The sequence below is a fragment of the Talpa occidentalis genome, unplaced genomic scaffold, assembly GCF_014898055.3.
Source record: "Talpa occidentalis isolate TD23 unplaced genomic scaffold, MPIMG_talOcc4v2.1 talOcc4.6, whole genome shotgun sequence".
NCBI classification, from domain to species: domain Eukaryota; kingdom Metazoa; phylum Chordata; class Mammalia; order Eulipotyphla; family Talpidae; genus Talpa; species Talpa occidentalis.
The window spans coordinates 45,229,865-45,254,442 of record NW_023604972.1 but is presented as its reverse complement, the minus strand read 5'-3'; the positions used below and the strand labels follow the sequence as shown (position 1 = coordinate 45,254,442).

Sequence of the window (24,578 nt, the reverse complement as noted above, 5' to 3'; positions counted from 1 at the left end):
CTAAGTAGGCTAGGGTTAAGCAGTAGCCTGCAATTTTCCATCTTAATGCTTTTGATACTGGTAATTATTTATTCAGTCAGTAATCAAATATCAAGAGTCTTTATCTATACAGACCCAGAGTGAAACAAAACATGCAAGATCCCTACCACCTGAAATTTGTATTCTAGGGGGGAGTGCAATGTACAAGTCAACAAATCGATGTGCAAGGTGATTTTAGATAGTGATAACTAGCTCAGTAGTTATCCTGTGAGTTTGGATTGTAAACTCCATAAAGCCAGGAGCTATCTGTCTGGGTTAATTTCAATTTGCCTCAAGTTTAGCACTGAGTCTGGCCGGCTAAGTAAACACAACATAATTTTTTTAATGGATATTAAAACAGGCATATAAAAGACAGAAAAGTAAAACACTATTTCGGTGAATGATTGAGCTTTTGCCACTTTCAGCACTTTCTGTAAATCTACATATTCCTTTTATAATTAAAACAATTAAAAGCAAAAAAATTACAAAAGGAAGAAGAAGCCCAAATGTAACTCATTTATACCTCAGCACATATTTAAGGACCTGTTAACAAACCCTCCTCTGAAAGACTCAGATACGTCGGTTCAGTGTATTTCGCGCATCACCAAGCCGATTCTGGGCTTGGAATAATTTAGCGTTTTAAAAGAGGCCTCAAAATACCCCCTCCCCAAAGGTGATTAAAGACATGATGCTCCGAATTTCCCGATTTCAGATGCGCTTTAGAGTTTTTCACCCACGACGTGGCAGCGCGGGGGACGGTGTGTAAATTTCATTTACACGTCTTGGTAAAAACAGTTTGGGAGATCAACAAAGAATGCAAGATCTTCACACAACAGATCACCACCCCCTTTCCAATAAATTATTCTACAAGCTCTAGAAACGAGCGAGTCGGGTAAAAGCAAGTAGAGCTCCAGCCCCGGCCGACGAGCATCACCACAGAGCGCCACCCCCTCAGCGGAGAGCGCCGCTTCTTTCTTCCCCCAGGCGCATGCGCAGCTCCCTCTCCGGGCTGTGCACGCCCCTGCCAGCGAGCCAAGTGGGCGCTTACGTCACCAGCGTCCGTGGAAGAATCCTTCCGCGCCTCCCCAGAAATGAGTCCACGCACCTATGGCTTTTCTAAACCCACAGAAAATGCCTTCCTTCCCTTCTTTCACCTCAGTGACAAAGAACTCCTCAGTCCGTGTCCAACGACCTTCGTTTTTTTGGCCGGACTCTGTACTTTCGCGGGACGGGGAAGACGGTTGAGGGAGGAGGGGGAGGGTGAGCAGCGCAGGCAGCGTTGTTTACAAGCAGTGAGCAGATCGCGGAATCGCTCCGCGAGGGCGGAGCCGAGGAGCCGGCACTTTTTTCTCTCCTCCCCTCCCTCCCCTGCCTTCCCCGCGAGCGGACGCGGCAGCGCCTCTGTCTCGCTTTTTCTTATTTTCCCCCCTTTCCCCCTTTTTTTTTTTCCTTTTTCCCCCTTCCCCCCTTTTCACCATTTCCCCTCGGAGGCACTTCCCCCGGGCAGGGGCAGAGCCGGCCTCACCCCCCGCCTCTCCCCGGCCCCCGCCGCCCTATGGCGAGAGGGAGCCCCCTCCCCACCCGGGCACTCGCGGCGGCGGTTGGAGGAGCGGGACCGGCGGTGGCGGCCTTAGGTCCGGGGGCGTCATGGAACTAATTCGCTGACCGGCCCAGTGGCCGCAGCCGTGCGTCCCACTCGAGCCCCAGCTCCCGCGCCCCCTGGCCCGGTTCCCCCTCTTCTCCCTCCTCAGTCGGCCCGGTCCTCGTCCCGCGCGCCCCGCCGCCGCGCGCTGAGGAAAATGAGGTGGTAACGGGCCCCCCGGATGACCCCGCGTCACCACTGTGAGGCCTACTGCTCTGCCGGGGAGGAGGAGGAGGAGGAGGAGGAAGAGGAGGAGAAGGTGAGGGGACGGGGGCGGGGGGCACGACGCGTCCTGGCTACCCGCGCTCGCGCGCCCCGGCTTCCAGCCCCCACATTCGTCGCCCCTCAGCCCCCCAACCCCCTCCCGTCCCGCCTACCCCGGCTGGGTGCGAGCGGGGGCTCCGGGGGCCGCGCGTCCCCGCAGAGGCCCGCCCCCCGCTTCCCCCGGCCAGAGGAAGCCTTCGGGACGTCCCCCTCGCCCGGTGCGCGCCGGCGCCCTCGGCTTCTGTCCTGTGTGAAAACTCTGCTGTGCGCCCTTCAGGGCCCGCTTTTTTCTTTTGTCAGTAACTTTTATTTTTTTTGTAGCTACAGCAAATTGTCTGCTCGGTGGAGTGTTGTTCCAGGCTGGTGAGCCTGTGTAATACACAAAGAAGGGGACACACCCCCGCCGTTCGACTTCAGGGCTCTTGCTGGAGCCCAGGGAAGATGGTTTTACTTTGCCAAGTGCAGGGACTGCCAGCGAGTGGGTGGGCCGACGGTGGTGCGGGAATTCGGGGGAAGGGAACGTTACCAGGGTTTGTGTGGGTGCAGGAAATTGTCGAGGCGGCCACTTTTTGAGTTGCGCCGAAAATTTGAAAAGAGCAGAAGGACCTCTACTGAGCGAGGGGTTCCATTGCAGATCATTTTGGCAGGCTTGGGGAACCGGCTAGCGAAAGAGTGGAAGGTATCTCTCGGGAGGTAGGATTGTAATGAGACTGAAGCTGTTTGAATGTCAAGCTAAAGTATTTAACTTTTATTCGGTCTGTGGGGAGCCACTCAATGTTTGAGCTGCAGAGTGTGACATTATGATATTAACGCCAACACTGAGGCTTAGCGTCTGGCAGACTGTTCTAATTGGTTTGCAACTCAGTGATTCCTGGCAAGGACTCGTTGAGGCAGGTAGTAGGAGCCTCGTTTTACAGGTGAGGAAAACTGAGGCGCCTTCAGATTAAGTAATTTTCCCCTTAGATGACTCAGCTAGAATGGGGGGGGTCCAGAAGGCTAACCAGAACAGTGCATGCTATGTAGTTTCTTCGAAAAATGAATTTGTTAAAAGAGGAACCATAGTTTACCTGCTTCTCATTTTTCCAGGTCGTTTGTGGCAGAAGAAATAGGAAGGAATGAACAAATAAGAAAAATTGGACAGAATTTAGGTTGGATAATCTGGGACCAGATGCATTTGAGATTCTACTAGAAGTCACTTCATACTGATGAAGAGCTGGATAGTAGCAGTTTAGCATGTGTTGGGGAGGTGCAGTAGAGGTGCGGTTACAGATAATTAAGTTTATGTGACAGCATAGATTGAGTACAAGCTGAGTGTGTACATGTTTCATTCTGATTGTACAATACTTTAAAATGGAAACTATGCACTTTTCTGTGCTTGTTTCTTCTTTAAAATGGGCTTAGTTAAATCAATTTTACAAGATTGTGTGAGCATTAGGTGAGTTTATGAAATTTATATATGAGCAATCCCTGGCTAAGTAATAAGCACACACTTTTTTACTTGTTAAATACTTAACAGTGGCAACCTATTACTATCATTTAGGCATCGTGCTGATCTTGGGAACTTGGGTTACTAGGCGGGTCTACACATAATTATCACAGAGCAATTAAATGCAATAGAATAATGTCCAAGTAAGATGTAGGAAGGCAGAGTGCTGTTCACAGACTAAATGACAAATGACAAATCTAAAATAAATCTAAGAGAGGATTATGAACTGAGGACATTTTAAGTTGAAGTATGTGGAAAGGCATGGAGATTGGGAAACAGCAAGCTGTTTTGGAACCTGTGGTTCCTTTTTAGACTAGCGGCATAGTCAAGGAGGTAATAATAGAACTTTTGCATGGTCATATTAATAAGTCCCATATTTCAGAATAGGTACTAAGATTATGAGAAGAGTAATTTCTTAATGACATTGTTACTGTTGTATATCTGACATGTGCAGCACTTTTTCTCAAAAGAGCATGAGACTCTGCAGATTTGTGATGTATGCTGTACAATGAGCATTTTATACACTAAGATATAAAGCTGTTTGATAGGTATAGAGAAAGAAGCTACTTCAAATGGGAAGAGGAATGTGAAACTGTCATAAAAGTTGAGAGTGTATGAAAAATTCTTTGTTTTACTTCTGAGAGATTTTTCTTTCTGAACCTTCAAAATTCTAGATATGACCAACAGTGGGCATAAAATAAAACTATAAAATTGTTATTTAAAATAGTAAAGCTATCATAAAATAGTAAAGCTATCTTGTAAGTGTGTGGAATCTAGTTCTTAGGAGTCATTATTCACTTGACTCATAATATTTTACACAGTAGAAAATGCATGTGTACTGTCAGTAATGGAAATAAAACTAAAGTCCGTGCTTTGTCTACTGTACTAATATTTTGAGTCTTATAAAAAGGAATTAAAAATTACCAATCATATAAACACTTCCATAAATTGTCTTTCTTTGCCTTTTCTACACATTTAATTTTACTTGTAAATAATTTCAGAAATCCTTTACCTGAATTCGCCTATTAATTTTTTAAAAAATATATTTTATTTCTTGGAGAACTGGGGTATAGGACAGGGGTTTAGGGAAATGAGAGGATTCACCAGACACAGAGTGGGGAGCAGAACGGGCAGATTTACTGAAATACAGTGCTAAGGGCAGCAGCTGGAGAGACAGGAGCCGTCTTCTGCGCCCTAGGTGGGTTAGCTCCCTGGCCATGGATTGAACTCAGACTTAACCCCTAGGCCATCAAGGAGGCCCACCTATTAATATTTTACTCCATTTGTTATTTCTCCTCCCTCACTCCACCCACGTGTATGTAAGTTGATGCATCATGACCTTTTACTCCTAAATCTTTGGGGGTGTATTTCCTAAGAATAGGGATAGTCTCTTAAAATCTTTAAAGTCATCAGCTTTAGTACATTTCCACATTGCTTGATTTACTTTACTGTCTGTATTCCCATTATGTCAGTTGATCTGGTAATGACCTTTATAGCATTTAATGCTTTGCAATACAGGATTCTGTCTAGATTCAGATACACCACTTTCGTTTTTCCGTAGCCTCATTTAGTCTTCCAGGTATGCCTCTGGATCTTTTCAACAAATCAAACTTTTGGTTTCATTGATTTTTCTATTTTATTCCATGAATTTTACTCCTTTTTTTTTTTTTTTTTTTTTTTTTTGTGGCTTGCTTTGTATATAGTTCTCTTTTTTCCAGTCTGTTTCTAGTGTGTCAAAGATAATACTGGTGTTTTAAGGTAGAAAGATAGGTTACTCATTTGAGATCTTTTTTAATGTAGGCATTTTCACATACTAATTTCCCGTAAGTTTGTTACACTGTCTCCTTTTTCATTCATCTCGAAGTATTTTCTAATTTCCCTTGTTACTTGTTTGACCCAGATTCCTTTATTTCAGAAAATTCTTAGGGCACCTAACTATTTGAAAGTCTTACTAAGTGTGTTAATTATAGGATATTGGAGAATAGGATTCCCTTGAACCTGAAATAATAATTCTTTGCTTGATACCATCCTGTATGTCGCCCCTAAAAGTAATTTTCAAAGAATTCATTGTAGGGGAAGAGTAATGACTGGAGACACCTAGCCATTGGGATGAGTTGAAAAGGTTCATCCTTGTGAACCACCCTGTTTGGTTTAGCTAATGGAAATAATAAGCAAGTATGATAAATTTACAAAAGTTTATAAATTACAGGTCAAAATTAGGCTTAGAAGCAGCTCAATCTCCATCCAGTAGGTGTTTCTTCTAAATATCTTGAGAGATGGTTATCAAGTTAATGCTCCATTTCTAAGGTTAATATTTATGTCTGCTTTAGAAAAGTTAAAGACACTTCTTCAGAGAGGAAATGCAGGTGGCCAACAGGTACATGAAAAAATGCTCAACATTTATAATCAGGGAAATGCAAATCAAAACCACAATGAGATATCACCTCACACCAGTAAGAAAGGCCCGTGTGTGTGTGTGTGTGTGTGTGTGTGTGTGTGTGTGTGTTTGTTTTAAAATTGATTTATTTATAAGAACTGGGGTACAGGCTAGAGGTGTGGGAGGTGAGAGGATTCACCAGAGGCAGAGCAGGGAATAGAACAGGCAGAGAGAACGAAGTACACTGCTGAGGGGAGCAGTGGGTGAATCAGGAGAGGTGTGCTACGCCATGTGGGTATCTCCCTGGCTGGGGATTGAACTTGCACTGCAGAAGCTACAGACAGCCTCACAGTGCTGCACTGAACCCCTTGTGCCACCAGGGAGGCCCAAGAATGGCTCATGTTTAAAAAACTGACAACAGCACTTGCTGGCGAGGATATGGAGAAAAAGGAACTCTCTTATATTGGTGGGAATGCACACTGGTCCAATCACTATGGAAAGCTTGTGTGGAGGATGCTCAAATTAGGAAAAATGGATCTATCATATGACCTAGCAATTCTACTCCTAAGAATCTACTCAAATGTCACAAAAACATTAATTTAAAAGGAAACTGGGCCTCCCTGGTGGTGCAAGGACTTAAGCACCACACTATGAAGCAATCAACAGCCTCTGCAGCACAAGTTCGATCCCCAGCCAGCCAGGGAGAAACCCACATGGCGCAGCAGACCTCTTCTGTCTCAACCGCTGTTCCCCTCAGCAGTGTATTTCAGTCAGTTTGCCTGTTCTGTTCCCCACTCTGTCTCTGGTGAGTCCTCTCGCCCCCCGCATCTCTGACCTGTACCCCAGCTCTTGTATGCATAAATGAATAAATCTTTTTTAAAAAAATGAAACTTGCACTTGTATGTTTTTTTGTAGCACTAATTACAATAGCTAAGATATGGAAACAGCCTAAATGCTCAAAAACAGATGAATCAAGAAAAGGTGGTGTATATACACAGTGGAATACTACTCAGCAGTCAAAAAAGATAAAATGTGCCATTTGCAGCAACATGGATGGACTTGGAAGGGATTATGTTTAGTGAAATAAGTCAGAAGGAAAAAGAAAAATAGTGGATGATATCACTAATAGGAGGAATATCGGGAAACTGAACAAAGATTCCAAAAAATAAGACAAAACTTAATAGTCAACTATAGATCTGAGGCTTAAAGTAGGGGAGAGGGAGGAAAAGGGATCAAAACGGGTGGGTAGAGCACAAGGGACCATGGTGATGGTTCACAGGTGATGTGGTGGTGGTAGGATATTTACAGGGATTACTCCTGAGAGGAGAAATCAAATACAGAAATGAAAAGCAATGTAAGAAAATTAAAAAATAAAAATATCTGCTTTAGTTGAAATTACAGTAAGTCTGCTCATCTAATTATGGAGAATCTGTAAGAATATCAAGGCAACAAAATTGGAATCTTAGAACATCTCAGTAGAATATAACAGTAGATGGAATTTAAGAGATGACTTTTTAACAAGAAAGAACACATTTAAAATCTTGAATAAGGATGTACCCAACCACCCCCCCCACCACCACCAAATGCATCAAAACACAGTGAAGGAGGACAGGTGGACCTTTGTCTGAGAGTGTACTTTAGATAGTCTTAAGCCATGTGAAGGCTTGGCGTGTGAAAAAAAGACAGACTTGGGTTGGTTTGTATTGTTTTTGGCCTTAAGGTTAGACACCAACTCTTGGTTGAGTCCCTGCTTTATTTGATACAGTGAATGATTAAAGGATGACATTGGTAGATGCAAAGGAATTTATAATTTAGTGGGGAGATACTGAAGGGCTGATTTCAGAAGGGAGAGCAATCATACCTGATTTGAGAATCAGGGATTCTTGAAAGAAACTGCTTTGCATAGGCCCCTCTGAATAGGGTTTTCATTCTTTGAGTTATCTATCTTTTTTCATCTTAGTATGAAAAATACTTCATGTTCAGAAAATTTAAATAAGCAAAAAGAAGAAAATCAATCCAGTTAACCTGAGGTACTCTGCGTAGGTTAATTAGCAAGTAATTGAAGTATCTGAAGGTGGTAGTAGCTGGAGTTTGAGAGGCATGGAAATTGAAGAAAGGTAGGGTTTTTTTTCCCCTCAAATGTAAATTTTTATCAAAAATTTGAACTTTTCATGTGTTTGCCTAGATTTTTTTTTAATTCCATGAATCTGTATACATACATAGTACAATAACATAGTTGAAAAGTGAATGGTATATGGTATATAATGAAAAAAAACAGCGTTTTCCTCATTATCCATGTTTTTTTTTTGAAGATTCATTTATGCATACAAGAACTTGGGTGTAGGCCAGAGGGACGGGGGTGAAAGGATTCACCAGAGACAGAGTGGGGAACAGAACAGGCGGATCTACTGAAATACACTGCTGAGGGGAGCAGTGGGCAAGAGGAGAGGTCTGCTGCACCATGTGAGTTATCTCCCTTGCCAGGGATTGAACTCTTGTTGCAGTGGTTGGCAATAGCTGTGGGTAGCTTGGTAGTACTGTGTCTTTAGCCCCTGTGCCACAAGGGAGGCCTATGATCTATAACTTTGTGATCAAGATGAGTGGCCCTTGCAAGATTTTTTAAAACTGTCAACAGTATTTGGGACATGTGCTTCTGAGAATTCCTAGAAGGAAAAAAAATCCATGACTTAAAAATTTTTGATACACTATAACATGTTTTGATCAGAGTCCAAAAATTCTATTGCTATCAATTATGTGACCCTGTTTTTATTTACTTTATGCTTTAAATTTAAAGTGAGAATGTTTTAGATAACTAATTATTGTAACATTTTTAATACATATTTTAAAGAGCTATAAAATTCAGTTACTACCTCATAATTCTTGCTTTGTTTTATTAATTGCATAATGAGTACCAACATTTATACAATGTTATATGTATTCTATAATTAAATAAATGGCATTATGTTATACTTGATTTTATAGGTTAGCGACATCAAGCTGGGTGGCAGGCAGATCCAAAGGATATCATGAAGTTTCCAGGGCTTTTGGAAAATCAGAGATTGTCTTTCCTATTGGAAAAGGCAATCTCTAGGGAAGCCCAGATGTGGAAGGTGAATGTGCCGAAAACACCTACAAATCAGGTAATGATTTCTCTTCACCCTAGACAGGTAACTTTTATTAGAAGTAGATGTAATGTTGCCATATATTTAGAACAGAATTTTGACATTACGTTGGAGACATGCATACTATTAAAGGATAATGCTCTTTTTATTTGAAAAACATCTCCCTCTTTCATTCTGAAACAAAACAAAACAAAATTGTTTTTGTTTGCTTGCTTTGTTGTTACCTTGGTTATAGCTTTAGGAGGATAGGTATTATAGTCTCTGTCCTTGTAGTCCAAAACTAACACTAGTAAGCCTTCTTTGTTTTTAGATAGGTAGTTAGCCGAGAGAGGCTGAACATACTCAAATTCTTCTATCATTTACTTTTTTTAAACAAATAAATGAAGTTTATCCACCCAAAAGCTTACGGTATAAGATGTCTTATACATCTTTTTATCCCTGGTACTTACTTAGCATTGTGCTTGGGATAAAGAATAATAGCCAAGAAATTTTTAATATATTTGGGTAAATAGCAAATGTTAAAATTTTTCATGTGTGGTTTCAGTTAACCTTTGTGCATAGGTTATTGAAATCTGTATGCTTTTTCTAATTCCAAACCACTGACATTTTTTCCCAGAGCTGAAGAAATATGTTTTGAATTTATGTACAGTTAGTTATTATTTAGCAAATTGAAGGTTAGTATACCTGAATGAATACTTTTTATGCTGGGGAACATTTACATGTGCTATCACATTGAATCTTTTGAAATTGGTAGTATTCTCAATTTGCTCATGATTTTAGCTAGTAAGTAATAGAAGTTTTAATTTGAACCTGAGATTATTTTCTCCCCATTAAACTTTTGTGTGTGAGTGTATTTGTATTTATGTATATTAGATTACTTGGGGACTCATTCATTAAGTGTTAAGTGACTGCTATACTCCAAGCATTATTTTAGGCACATGGGCCATATCACTATGGGAAAATTGAAATTCCTATCCTATGTTCTGGCATTCTAGTGAGCCTCAAAGCTTTATTACAGCTGTCTTTAGAATGATTACTTTCTTCCTTCTCCTGCGCTCTCTTTGACTCAGCATGTAACCAGCAATAATACACTTTTACAACATGGAATTTCAGGTGATATTCTATCAAGATTCTAGTATATTGCTATATTTTCTCTTAATCTGACCTTTTTCTCTAGGTGATTTAACAAATATTACTGAGGAAATAAGAGAGTATAGAACAGAAGAGTACAGAACAGTGTCAGAACTTTTAAGAAGAATTTACTTAAGGATTCACCCTTAGTGATCAAGTAGAAGTCGTATTTTATATATGTATTATATATTTTAATATGTATGTACACACACGCACGTGTGCGCGCGCGCTCACACACACACACACACACAGGAATATCTTGGTCTCCTGGGCATAGGATGTAAGATAGAGATGGAAAAGAGCTAAAACGTTTGAGCTACTTGCCATAGTAACCACTTAAATATACTAATGTATTTTAATTTTAGTTCCTTTATTTCCCTTTGCCAGTTCCAGGGACTGGCTTTTTTATTTCCTTTTCCATTATTAACTCTGATTTTCTCCTCTTTCATTCCTTACGGAAGTGAAAATCTTACCTCTAAATCAAACAAGTGTCTATACTACATCTTTTCTGTTCTTTTTTAAGTGCTAGTAAAACTAGAACAAATAGTTCTAAGCTTCCTTTTATGCTTATTTTCTCCATTTTCCTTCTCTTTCCTTCCTCTTCCTTTAACTAAACATTACTTCAAGATCATTCTCATTCTTTTCTAATTTGCATCTCTTACTCCCTTGTTAAGGACTATGGTGAGACAGGCATATTATATACCTATCACTTTCCTTTTGTGTTCTTATCATCTCGTTATGATGGCAGTATTATTTTCTGGTGATCTGACTGAGTTCCCTTGGGTTCTTTCCTTTTACTTTTCTTTACTAATGGCATGTAATAGGCTCACATTAAACATTTGTTAAGTGAATTTGGATTATCATCTTTTTGTAATTCATTTATGTTAGAAAAGTTCTTTTTATATAATAATAGTACTTTCAAGTACATGATAATTTTGTTATGAATTTGGGGGAAAATTAAAAACTATTCAGAGAATCTCAATTTATTTTGTTAAAGAGCTTTTGATAAACAAAGATAAAACCCTGCCTCCAATTATTTATATAATGTTGGTTTATATGAAACTGTAAGGAGACCTTCAAGGCCATTTAATTGTGTGGTTCCCACATAGAGACTCTTAAACTACTGGGCTACTAGGCCTATTTGACTCACCAGGAGGCTTGCTACAGAGATTCCAAGCCCCACCTATATCTGCTGGGCTTGTGATAACTGTGGAAACGAGTATTTTAACAAGCTTCATAGTTTTGCGAGAGGGAGACCTCAACTCCTAGATCTTACAGCCTAACTAGTTTAAACACATTTTTTTTTTTTTTATTTATAGAGGCATGTTTTTATTTATTTATTTGTTTGTTTGTTTGTTTTGTTTATACATGCACTGGGTACAGTCAGAAGCGCGGGAGGGCGAGAGAATTCACCAGAGCCAGAGCGGGGAGCAGAGCAGGCAGAAGGACCGAAGTACACTGCTGAGGGGAGCAGCGGGCGGCAGGAGAGGTCTGCGCGCCATGTGGGACCCTCCTCCGGTGGCCGGGGAGCAGCTGGGGATCGAACCGCTGCGCCGCAGAGGTCGCCGGCAGCTTTGCAACCCAGCGCTCAACCGCTGCGCCACCGGGGAGGCCCAGCCTAACTAGTTTACTTTGTCATATTGAACAATAATAATCTCTGCAGGACATAAATTCCTCCGTTCCTATATGCACCTAGAAACTTTAAAGTGCACAGTTTCAGTCCCATAAATTGCCTTAAATTTGTTCCTTTTTTGATTTCATGGAATTTTATCACTGAGTCTGAGTATCCATTTCTCTTCTATCCCACCTTGATTTTATTTGAAGTCTGAGGAACTTAATGATAGATTAACATTGACATCATTCCTATACCTGAGTAAAAATTCACAAGTTTGGAAAATTTGGTCTTTTACTTTCTTTGGAAATGCTACCCCCCTCCTCACTTTTTAGCTTTAAAGATAAAAGTTTAGTTACTGTCTCTTCTGAGACGCTTTACTCCCCCACTAATCAAGTGCCCTTCCAGTGTGCTCCTTAGCACACTGTGCATACCTCTGTTTATCAGTTTAATGACCTCTCACCAGGAGACTACATTTTAAAATTAAACAGGGAGTTTTTACTCATTGTATTCCTAGGATTTATCCTGATAGATACCTTTTGTTTATCAATATGAACTGAATTAAAATCTAGTCAGATGAATTATGTGTGTGATTAGTTGGTTTAGCCTGCACAAAGAAACTCTTTGTTGTGCCAAAGCTGAAAAGTGACAGAAAGAGGATTTGTAATAAAATAAGAGAAATTAACAAATGCAGTAGCAGATATTTTAATGAATACCAAGTCATGTATTTCTTATAACACTCAAGAAAACCAAAGAGAAAGAAATTCTAATGACATATTTATTTGAAGAGTTTCATTAAGATCTAGCCCCTCATGCTTTAATAACTGTTAATGCATCTCTCAGTAATACGGGATTGAGTAATCAGGAAAAAAAGGTTAAGCTATGGTGTCTATGCTTTTGAAGAAGTGAGTTAATTAACACATTTTTAAAGAGATTTACATCAAAAAATGGTTAGGATGAAAAAAACGGTTATGATGATAAAGACTGTATAGAGTTTGTATTAAACTTTCACTTATCTGGAACCTTCACTTACTGAAAATACTTTTTTCTACTAATCACAAATTCATTTCTTTGTAATTCCATAGCAGAACTAGTATTCATAAGGATCTGTTTCATTTATTACTGGTAGATTGTTACTACCTTTTTTTAAAATGGTGCTTTCAAACTCAAAAATGAAAGTATCTAAATTACTGCTTTAAAGTGTGCACGTCTAAAAATTAAGCCTATATGCAACTGTTAAAAAATATTTCAGAAGGTTAAAACAGTAATGTTTTATATTTTTGTAATCTCTCCAAATGGCAAATTAGTTCAGGTTAATCTCCCTTTCAGTGTTCATCATCTTTAAATGTGTGATTTGCCTGTTGTCCCTGGTGTCTTTCATTTCTGTTGATTTTAGTTTTGTTTTTTAATGGATTCTCATTCTTTTATCATAGTTTAATTACGTTCCCTAAGGTGGTTTAATGGATGTTTGCTGCCTTTGAAGAAATTTATCATGTTTTCTTAATTTCAAGAATTAGAAAATTTCATTCCAAAATTTCTTTCAGTTGATTATGTTTCCTAAATTTTAAAATGTTAAATTCCATGAATACCTCATCTTAATGGTGGATATATGGTGAGCTGACATAGTGAAGATTTTAAAATTTTACTTATTAAAAAAAATTTTTTAAATTGTGGTAACATTGTTTTACAATGCTGTGTGTGATTTAGGGGAGTAGATTTAGTAAAGATCTTTTAAAAGAGTATTGATTTTAAATGCTGTAACTAGTACATAAAAGTTTTGTCTTCATTTCCTTTGATAGATTTTAGAATAAACAAATATTTTTTAGCATATAAATACATTCTGTACCATTTGCTAACCTTATTAATTTCTTTTTTTTCTTATAAATTTCTAAACACTCTTAATGATGACTTGAAACTTTACTTGTTCTCCTTTATATTTGTTTTATTTTTTAATCACTCCCTTATAGACTGTTTCTCCATCCCAGAGAGATGAAGTGATTCAGTGGCTGGCCAAACTCAAGTACCAATTCAACCTTTACCCAGAAACATTTGCTCTGGCCAGCAGTCTTTTGGACAGGTTTTTAGCAACTGTAAAGGTAAATATTTTAGGATATACTTAACATACAGCCACTTATTTGAGGGTCTATGTGCTAAACTAGGGGCTCTACTGGCATATTCTATAAAGTGGAAAGGAGTGAAAAATCTTCCTGGAGGAGACACATGTACCTATAAGAAGACATACTGTGTTCTGCTTTTGCTTTAAGTTTTCAGATACATTTCTAATTGACTTCTGTAATTTTCTCTTTACCACTGGTATTTGTAACCTAGCCTGTGAAATTTGATCTCATGGTTTCAGTACAAACCATATAACTTTGACAAAATGTTTAGTACTAGATCTTTTAATACATGGGTGTACTAGTCATGGACAGTAAATCAGACTAGAAAAGTATAAACCTGTTGCATGCACATTTTCTCTGGCACTATTGAATATTCATGTTGTGTGGTTTTCTGAACAATATATAACTTCTGTTCGGAGTATTACAAGATGAACTAAACTGTCATAAAATAATTGTGGTATATTTTTGTTGAATGACAGCATACTAATACATGAATAGGTTTTATATTGTCCCTATTAGGGACAATATAAATTGTTGTTTATTTTCTGTGGAATCAGTCATAGTAGGTCTACTACAGATTTAAAAACAGCAAGTCAGAATGCATTTAACCACAAGGCATGAAAAAGTAGAAAAACAATTCATTTGTTATTTGTATGCCTAAGAAATATGTAAGCTGGAGGAACTATTAATTCAGTGCTGAGGGCTCTTTATTATTAGTTGTAAAAAATAAGTCAGAGCATTACAGAATAGAAGATTTGGATAACCACCCAGTTAAGTTTTGTATTTCAAACTTGTACTCTTACAGAGACTTAAAGAACTAACTTTTAATGATATTAATTGCCTGAAATCTGAGTTATATATCTACTTTTATCTTAACATCAGTTCCCCCTCTTCCTGTTAATGTCAATTACTCTCACTAAGACTTGGTTAAGCTTTATTGAAATAATCTAAAATGTATTCATAGTTTAAATAAAAGCACTTACAGCAGACTATAAAAGGGCTATATCAGTGAATGGAGGCTCAATCCTAGCTGTGCAGAAAAAATTGCTATGAATTTCTTTACAGTATGGATTCTGAGTTATATCCCTGACTTACTGAATCTAAATCTCACTTAGATGAGATCTGGATGTCTATTTAAAGAAGCAAATACAGATGATTCTGATATAAAATCACACATTTACTGTTGGGATTCTTTTTAACTACTCAATTTATTATTGGTATCCTTAATTTTCGGGGTTGCATTGCTTACTCAAGGTTGTTAACTACTGGGCTTTTTTCTTGTCATAAACTCTGATTATCTCAGGGATATGAGTTTGATATGTTGTATACATGGGGGAGGGAAATAAAGTATTCTACAAAACTGTCTTAGCCACAAGATTGGACTTCACTTTCTAGATTCTTGTGTTGTGTCCCTTAACCTCTGAAGCTTTTTTATCTGTAAAATGAATACATTACAGACAGGAATAATATTGAAGTTCTTTCTAGCCCATAATGTCCTGATTAAAATAAATGATTATCTTAAAATTAATGGTATTGAATCAACTTTTATTTCTCATTTAGGCAGACAATTAGAAGATTTCTAGGCAGTGTGCCACTTATACTAGGACAAAGATTATTAACATGTTTATTAACTGATAAGTTAATTAATCCCATACTCTGGTCATCGAAGCTCCCACATTTACGTGGGAATGCAATATTTAAGATATATGTTGAACTAGGGTTTATTGTTTTATTTGTGTTATTTAGTTAACTTCTGTGTCTTTCAGTATAATTGAGCTAAATTATTCTATTATTTAAAACTGGATTTTGATGCTAGATTGGCAAATTGTGCCATTAAAGTAGAAAGTGGGCCTCCCTTCTTATAAAGGTAAGGAAAACAGACAAATTCAAGCCCCTGCCTATGTTGTCAAATACAAGAAAGGTATTTTTCCTCCCACTAATTGACTTTATGGTATTTAGGAACTTTTTGTTCTTTTCATAGAATTTGAATATTTAATTTTTGTGTATGTGAACACAATAATTAGAAAGTTTCTACACATGAACTAGCATCCTATACTTTTTTGAAGCATTTAAAATATATTAAGAGTCTTCTTTTTTATATTCTCAACTACTACACCTAGTTTTAAAAATACAAACACATACAAATATATTTTTAATTTGGGGAATTTTATTCAATAAGTTGTCTTCTAAAATCTTTTCTCTGCTAGATAGAAATAGTTTGGGCTGGCTTTGGTTGAATTTCTGGCAATGGAATGATCTTAGTATTTCCATACGGTCAGAGTTGTAATGTTAGAAGCTTTGATTTTAGAATGCAATTGGTGGGTGTCATTAATTCCATAGAATGGTGTGCATACTTGTCTCTTCTGCATATCTAGCTTTTAAAAATAAACTCTCTTTTTGAAGAATCACTGAAGTTGCTTTTTCCCTCTTCAAAATTTTAGGCCCACCCAAAATACTTGAGTTGTATTGCAATCAGCTGTTTTTTCTTAGCTGCCAAGACTGTTGAGGAGGATGAGGTAAATATTTTCCTTTAAAGACTAGTTATATCTCTTTTTTGAAATTTTCTCTCCATTTATTAACTTGCTTTCTGTTTCCCAAAAATTGAAAATGAGTTAATTTTTTTCTGTCTTTTCCTCCCTGCCCTGTTCCCCTTCACTTTGAATAGAGAATTCCAGTACTGAAGGTGTTGGCAAGAGACAGTTTCTGTGGATGTTCTTCATCTGAAATTCTGAGGATGGAGAGAATTATCCTGGATAAATTGAATTGGGATCTTCATACAGCCACACCATTGGATTTTCTCCACATTGTAAATATATCTAAGTCTTCTAGTTTCTCACTTGAATATGTAGTTCTTTTTCAGTAACTTGAAAAGTAGATTGCCCATTCATTAGTTTCGTTATGATTTTTAGGAAATGTAAAATTGTTGAAATTTAGCCAAAGATCAGAAATTAGAATATATGTAAAAATCACTAAAGCTAAACTTTCAGACTTAGAAATTGAGTAATACCTAAGATTATATCAGTTTCTGTACATAATTTACTTTAACATTTAAGAAAACTAGAGTAATATTCTTGTTATTTTTCAGTTCCATGCCATTGCAGTTTCAACTAGACCTCAGTTACTTTTTAGTTTGCCCAAACTGAGCCCATCTCAGCATTTGGCAGTCCTTACCAAGCAACTCCTTCACTGTATGGCCTGTAACCAACTTCTGCAGTTCAAAGGATCCATGCTCGCTCTGGCCATGGTTAGTTTGGAAATGGAGAAACTTATTCCTGATTGGCTTCCTCTTACAATTGAATTGCTTCAGAAAGCACAGGTAAGTGTCAGTCTAATTAAATAGTGTTCATTTTATTTATTTTTATTTATCTATGCATAGAGGCCAGAGGTCCCAGGGTAGGGTGGTGGTGGTGAGATGATTCACCAGAGACAGAATGGGGAGCAGAACAGGTGGATCCATCGAAATACATTGCTGTGAGGAGCAGCGGGCAAGACAGGAGAGGTCTGCTGTGCCATGTGGGTTAGCTCCCTGGCTGGGGATTGAACTGGTGTTGCAGTAGCTGGTGATAGCTTGATGTTGCTGAGACTTTAACCCCTTTGCCACCAAGGAGGCCCCAATAGTATTCATTTTAAGTTTTGTCTTTTATTGGGATACATACAGTTACCAGATGGCTATGACATTTAGATGGAAAAATTGCTTTTGAGAAAAGCATATAATTTATTGTTGGCTGGAAAGTGAAGTATTTGTGCCAAACTTCAGCAAATAGAAGCTATCTTTTCGAAAGAGGTTTTGTCCTGCTAATTCCTGTTATTGCCTAAGATTAGTCTGTAACTCACAACTGCAAATTCCTATAAAATATATTAAGTTTTATCAACCAACTATATAAAGTGTGAGGGTTTTATGGAGAAAATTCCCATTCAAATGGAAAAGTAATAATGGTACTGTATGTCAGCAGTCACTGGGAGTATCCTTATTGGTTCTATTCATGTCATCAGACATCTTAAAGGTTTAGATCTGCTGTAAACTATTACTCTGCCAATTGAGTTGATGAAAGACTTAAGGACCTACTTACCCTTTATAAATCCCTATTATTATTTAGCACTAGTTATTCTGACTTGTTTCAATGTATTTTATTTAGAGAAGACTTAAATTCTGAGCTTAAAAACATAAAATGAAATAATTTTAATAGCTACTATTATTGAATAAAACATATAAAATACTGTAAAAGAAAACAAGAATAAAACTTGAATTTGGTGTTTTGTTACGATAATTTTAACTGATGATCTTATCTATCTATGTGAGTTGTTAAAGTAAGCGGACATATAAGAAGTATCTCAGTACTGCTTCTCAGCTTTTGAGAATTTCAGGCCCTAGTTTGTGAGTAAAGAAGGGCTGAGTCTTCATTAAAACAGTGATGAGCAGAGCAGTATATTAGCAGTATATTAACCATCTGTCTTTGCTCTTTCTTCCTCTTTTTGGTGTGACTCAGTGTGTTCTATATCCCTGGAACATAATATGTTAGTATAGCACAGACTATTTCTCCTTTACGAGGGAGGTATTTTCTTTTAATAGTATATCTTAGATTGAAGTAATAGAGAAGTATTTCTTTCCATTGTAATACATACTATAATGAAAATAAATCCTAGGAGATATTTTGTGAGAATTTTTAGAAGCTGTCATAAACCATCATGTAAGTGAAAAGTGCAGCACAGAAAATTCATTTTGCCTACCCAGAGTATTGGAAAGTGAAGTTGAGTATTGCTCATTAACATTAGACTATGGAAATGGAACACTAATAGGAAAGCTATTACTACCATTTTTTTTTTAATTAGAACAAATGACATATCTCTTGATTCCTCCTGCTCTGCGTATTCCCAAGTTGACACAGAGGATATTTTCCCTATAAAGTGTTACTGTCATAGAGAAGGACAGATTTTGAAGCATAAATAACCAGAGTGTTGTAAATAGCATGTGTATTCTGTAACTTTGAAGCTCTTTTTTATGAATACTGGAGAATTTGCTTATTCTTTTTCGTAAGTCTTCTGTTGCTACGGTGTTCAGTGAATTTGAATAACTCTTAGAAATCATTTTGTTTAACTCCTTTATTTTATAGCTCTAATCCACATTTTATAGCTGTGATGTGGGGAACTTGGGGCTTTCTCAGAGCCACATAAGACAACTTAGCCACAAAGAAGACTAAGCCAGTAACTTTCCCAAACCACACAGACCATAAAGGTTCTAGTCCAGTGGTTTTCAGATTATTTTTTTTTTTAAAGAACTGGAATCCTTTCCTCTCCTGAAACAAAATTTTGTACACACACACTCCCAAAATACTATGTAATATGTTGGGTTCAGAGTCCTACTCAAAGTGATCTTCCACAAGCTGTTTGTACATAGTTTTAAAAGCATTACTCCATTCTCTTTATGTATATAGGTGCATTCCACATTTATTGAGAAATCTGTGAGCTAGGCACTGGGGACATAGTGGGTTATTTTTTTGTTTTGTTTTGTTTTAAATATGTCTTTACCCAGTGTATATTATTTGAATTGTTAGGGGAAAGAGAGTTGGAAACAAGGTCCCAAAATGTTAAGAGACTTTGGAACGTGGTCTTAGTAGTTTCCAAAAATCAATTTGCACTGGTGACCAATCCTTATGATCCAGACCTGAGTGGGTCCTGATTGTTCAAGACTGTTCTGTCATTGCAAACTTCACTTGTGTTGAGGTAGGAATATGAGGTCTGATATATTTGTAATTACAAGCGTGACAAGGCTATAGTAATAACAGATATTCCGCCTGGATTTCTGGTTTTAGTTTAGAAAATTCTTGCATAAAATTGGTGAGATCAAACCAGAATTACTTTCTGACATGTGTCCTAGGGTCCTGGCAAGAAATGACTGCCAGAGAGGTCTGTCATAATCTGGTGCTGTAGTGGGCCATTGTCACTAGATCTGCCTATGTTCTCCCTGGATTTGAGACAAAGTATAACAAGTGTTCCATGGTTTGAAGGCAAGCTTCTGTCTCACCTGCCTAGTCCCTCTTTACTCCCCTAACCCCCTTAGCTCTTGTGCTGTTGTTGGTCACTGTTCTGGGATGGCTAAACCATTTTTTTTTTTCTTACCCCCTTCTCTCATCACTACTTCTATAGCTGTACTCAAGTCTTCTTCCCTGGTAATGTTACCCACCTTTATAATATTATTTCATATTATTCTGCCCTTCTTTCCCACTAGTAATCTTTTTGAATGTCTGCCTTACAAACTTAATGCTATTTGCCCCACCTTTCTTGGTGAGCTTAATTATAGTTGTTTTTCTAGTAAGACATACCTAGAAATGGTTACCATATTGAAATTTGGGAATATCGTCACAGAACATAACAAATGTTCTCTTGACACCCTGCAGTTACAATGAATTCATATTACGCCCATTTGTTTGTTTGTTTGTTTGTTTGTTTATATTTTAAGAGTTTCCATTGAAGGACTTATGTCTAAAGTTGTGGTAATTCCAATGTATGTACTGGCTTTGTTTCCTGCATTGAATTTCAACAAAGGTCAAGTTACTTCGTTTTCTTAGAACAAATTAATGTTGTAGTAGATTAGAAGGAATTTATTTTGGACAAAGGACTTGGGTGGAAATACAGTTTGAATAGACGGTATTGATCTGAATAATCTCCAGTATTCTTTGTAGCTCTGTCATTTTTTGACAGTCTTTTACCTCCAAAATACAACTTCCTTTTAACTTGGTTTGCTCACATAGAAAAGATTACATTAACAACCTGAAATAACCTGTTCGTTTTCTTTTCCCCCCAAGATTCTGCTGTGGTGTTTATTCCCAGTGATGAAGGCATTAGAATATATTTCAATACTCTTACTTTTCTGGGCCACTGAGTATCATTTACTTAGCTGAAGAATAGTTCCTTAAACTAGGTACTTTTCAGAAATAATTTTTACACTGTGGCTTTTTTCACTTCCCAATTTGTCTTTGACTTCTGTTACCTCTTTTGTAGATTTCTTGAAGAATTGGCTAGGATAGCAGTTGCTTTAAACAACCTCTCTGTGCTTTGTTCCACTGTTTTCAGCTTGGCTTATCCTAGGGCATATGCTAAAGCCTAACCTACAGCTGTGAGCCTGATCGTTGGGGACTGTCTTAAATATTATGTGACTTTTTTCTTTTAAGGAAGGAAAAGAAATTCTAATATTAATAGTATCTTACCCATGGAATGTTATCTAGTATCTTTCAAACTAGAAAAAAAATCAGTGAACAAAATAGTAGATATTAAAAAATATCATTTTCATATATTGCTTCTATTTGAGGCATTGTTATGTTTATAGTACATGGTAAGTAGCAGCTTTTCATGTTTGTCTTTACTGATACTTTTGCTGGGTAACTGGTAACATATTTAGAGCTAAAATTTTGTGATCAAATATATTCTTGAGGAACAGTTATTTTCCATTTTTTCCCTCTAGTATTGCAAATAGTCATTGCTGTATATTATAGGTTATATAGGGGTGAATAAGATTTGGTTTATAAAATACACAAGGCTGGAAAGTGATCCTTGATAGTTAAATAGTCAAGGTAGACTTTCTGGAGGTGGTAGCTGGTACCCAGACTACCATAATCCTTGATAGTTAAATAGTCAAGGTAGACTTCCTGGAGGTGGTAGCTGGTGCACAGACTACCATTTTATTAGGTGAAAACAGGATGAGCAAGGGCAAAGTTAGGGCAAGATATTTGCACAATAGAGAGCAGGCCTGTTTAGCAGGAAGGTAGAGTGCAAATTGGGATAAGCTAGGAAATAAGGCTGGAAAGGAAGGTTGGGGTAGATTGTGGCGAGCTTTATTGATAGAAAACTAAGGGATTAGCTTATTTCTGGTAGGCACTGGGGTGCAACTAAAGGAATCTAAATAAAGGAAAAATACATATTGCTGGAGGAAGATTATTTTTGATTAGAGCTAATTACCAGGAGAGTAGGGCAGAGGGACTAAATAGATTCTTACCTGTAGTATAGGTAAGATTTTTGAAAGCCTTTAGGCATTGTACTACAAACATAGGGAATAAAAATGAACAATACAGTGGTATCGTGTAGTCCGTAAAGGAAAGGTTAAGTGGTTAAATGGATTATTCTTACACAATACTATAAGGTGGATATAGATGACCCTGGAATTTGGGTATGTAGGAGGCAGGGTGACTTCAGAAAGATTGATATCTGGATGTCTTGTAGAGTATGAAGAAATTAGAAAAGCCTCTAAGTTAAACATTTCTTCCTAGTGTTGTCAGACCTGCATTTTCTATAAAAACAACTTGTCAAAAGTGCTCATTTACTGTTACAACAATTCAAATATTTTATTTTTAAAATTTCTAGCCAGATAGCCCTCCCTAAGTCTCATTTAAATTTTTCCTTGCCTTGGCTTCTTCCTTAAATTCTTTTTATTTATTTGTTTGTTTGTTTGTTTATACAAGAACCAGGGTACAGGCCAGATGCTTAGGAGGGTGAGAGGATTCACCAGAGACAGAGAGGGGAACAGAACAGGCAGACTGATGAAATACACTGCTGAGGGGAGCAGCGGGCGTGACAGGAGAGGTCTGCCGCACCATGTGGGACTCTCGCCTGCCGGCCGGGATCAAACTAACACTGCAAAGGCTGTGGACAGCCTCATAGTGTGGTGCTCAACCACCTGCGCCACCAGGGGAGGCCCATTCCTTAAATTCTTAATGAATTTTTCTGTCTTCACTTAAGAGGTTAGAAGAGGCAGAGAGTGAAGTGGCCTTCTAAATAGGGAGAGTAGACTAAACAAAGCAAATGCTCAATATAGAGCAGTGAACAAAGAGTCTGCTTTCATGAAGATAGCCAGCATTTAATTGCAAATGTAGAATTCAAGTTCCAAAAAGACTTAAATTAGAAATACTGATGTGGAGGACGTTATTCCTAAGATAAGGAGAGTAGGCTGGATAGAGTTTTAGGTAGAATATGTGAGGAGAGAAAAGGAAGCTGGGAGGGATGGGGCAGCAGGGTGGGGAGGGGGGACCCACAGGGAAGAAAAGTGACTGGCAAAGATGGTAAAGCAGCCTGTGTTAATTAATCAACTTTGTGTCTCCCCTCTTCCCTCCCCCCCAGATGGAAAGCTCCCAGTTGATCCACTGTCGGGAGCTTGTGGCACATCATCTTTCTACTCTGCAGTCTTCCCTGCCTCTAAATTCCGTTTATGTCTACCGTCCCCTCAAGCACACCCTGGTGACCTGTGACAAAGGAGTGTTCAGATTACATCACTCCTCTGTCTCAGGCCCAGATTTCTCCAAGGACAACAGCAAGCCAGAAGTGCCAGTCAGAGGTACAGCAGCCTTCTACCATCATCTCCCAGCTACCAGTGGGTACAAGCATACCTCTGCTAAACGTAAAGTAGAGGAAATGGAAGTGGATGACTTCTATGATGGAATCAAACGGCTCTATAATGAAGATAATGCTTCAGAAAGTGTGGGATCTGTGTGTGGCACTGATTTATCAAGGCAAGAGGGACATGCTTCCCCTTGTCCACCTTTGCAGCCTGTTTCTGTCATGTAGCTTTAAGTGTTAGCTTCACGTACAAAGGTAGACTACTCTGGAAATGGGAATGTGGAGGACCAGCAAAGGCTGTATAATAGGTATATATACCCTATCAGGCCAATGTGAAGTGAGCCAGAAAAAAAAAACAAAAACATTTATTTGTGTGACTAATTATAATTCAACATTATTTAAACACTTAAAAGACCAAAAAGAGTGTAAAATTTAAAAGATCTAAAAATTGTTTAAGAAGTAAATTTCTTCGTAGTATTTGTCAGTTCCACCCTTTTCTCTGCTAAAACATAATGTAGATTGCCCGTGTCAAAAATTCAATGTTTTTTAAAAAGTTTCCAAAATTCATAGCTAGCAAACCCTGTTCCTCAGCATCCTGATTTTATTTTCCTCTTGCTTTTGCTTGCTTCATTGAAAACTTAATGAATTTTTATGCATGTTGATCTATAATATATATAATAGCCTGACTTCCACTGATTAGGAAACCCTCAAAATTTTTTAGCAATTTAGTGAGCAAATTATTTCAGTGTGACATCCATGATTCAAATTCAAATTTACCTTGAAAAGGTATTTTGAAATTGCCCCATATAAATCAGAGGTGGTAAATAGAAAAAGAACTCACTACCACGTTGATTTTTATGTCTTGTCTCATTTCAGTTTCTAGAGTTTGGGAATAAAATTGTGTTTTTGTTTATCTTAAAGCTTAAAAGTGGCATGTAATTAGGACACTCTTAGATTTGTTGAAAGCATTTTATGACATTTGTATAAAAGAATTTGTGATAAAGTTAATATATCCAGGTGCTCACCAAAGAAATAAGTAACAACTAAAATTAGTTTCTGTTTTATATTTGGTGACTGGTCAGTTTTCACTCATTCATAATCATTAGGAGAAACTGTCCAGAAGGTGGGGCAGCTCCATGATTTGGATCTATAACATGTAATAACTGAATTCAGTACCCTAGTTTTATGTTAAGCTATTAGAATTTCCTTGGTAAAAATTACTTCCCCTGCCTCCCCAGCCTACCTGTATTTCTCTCAATGACTTCTGGACCCTGAGCTCCCTGTACAGTCTGAGGAAGGCATTGCAGTCAGAACCATGTACTGATGATAAAAAAGCCTCTGGTAGCAATAAAAAGTTGTCCTTGATAATTTGTCTAATTTTTCTGCTTGTTAAGATGTTCAAGTTCCTCATTGCTTAGGTGCCATTTCACTACAGAAACAATAAAAATACCAAGAATATGCTTACAGAAAAGGAACATGAAGATA

General features: G+C 37.7%; 1 protein-coding gene across 4 annotated transcripts; it reads left to right on the top strand.

The window, feature by feature from the left end:
• The first annotated feature begins 1,368 nt into the window (after nucleotides 1-1,368).
• On the top strand, nucleotides 1,369-24,578 carry CCNI (cyclin I). Of its 4 annotated transcripts, none has more exons than XM_037529191.2 (7): nucleotides 1,370-1,919; nucleotides 8,770-8,927; nucleotides 13,620-13,748; nucleotides 16,211-16,285; nucleotides 16,435-16,575; nucleotides 16,855-17,085; nucleotides 22,878-24,577. In XM_037529191.2, the coding sequence occupies exons 2-7, from the start codon at nucleotides 8,814-8,816 to the stop codon at nucleotides 23,319-23,321; spliced, it is 1,134 nt and encodes a 377-aa protein (XP_037385088.1). In that variant the 5' UTR covers nucleotides 1,370-1,919; nucleotides 8,770-8,813; the 3' UTR covers nucleotides 23,322-24,577. The 4 variants fall into 4 exon arrangements, with proteins under 4 accessions (XP_037385090.1, XP_037385088.1, XP_037385089.1 ...); XM_054688096.1 differs by lacking the exon at nucleotides 1,370-1,919 and adding an exon at nucleotides 2,483-3,181; XM_037529193.2 differs by lacking the exon at nucleotides 8,770-8,927 and having other exon boundaries at nucleotides 1,369-1,919; nucleotides 22,878-24,578.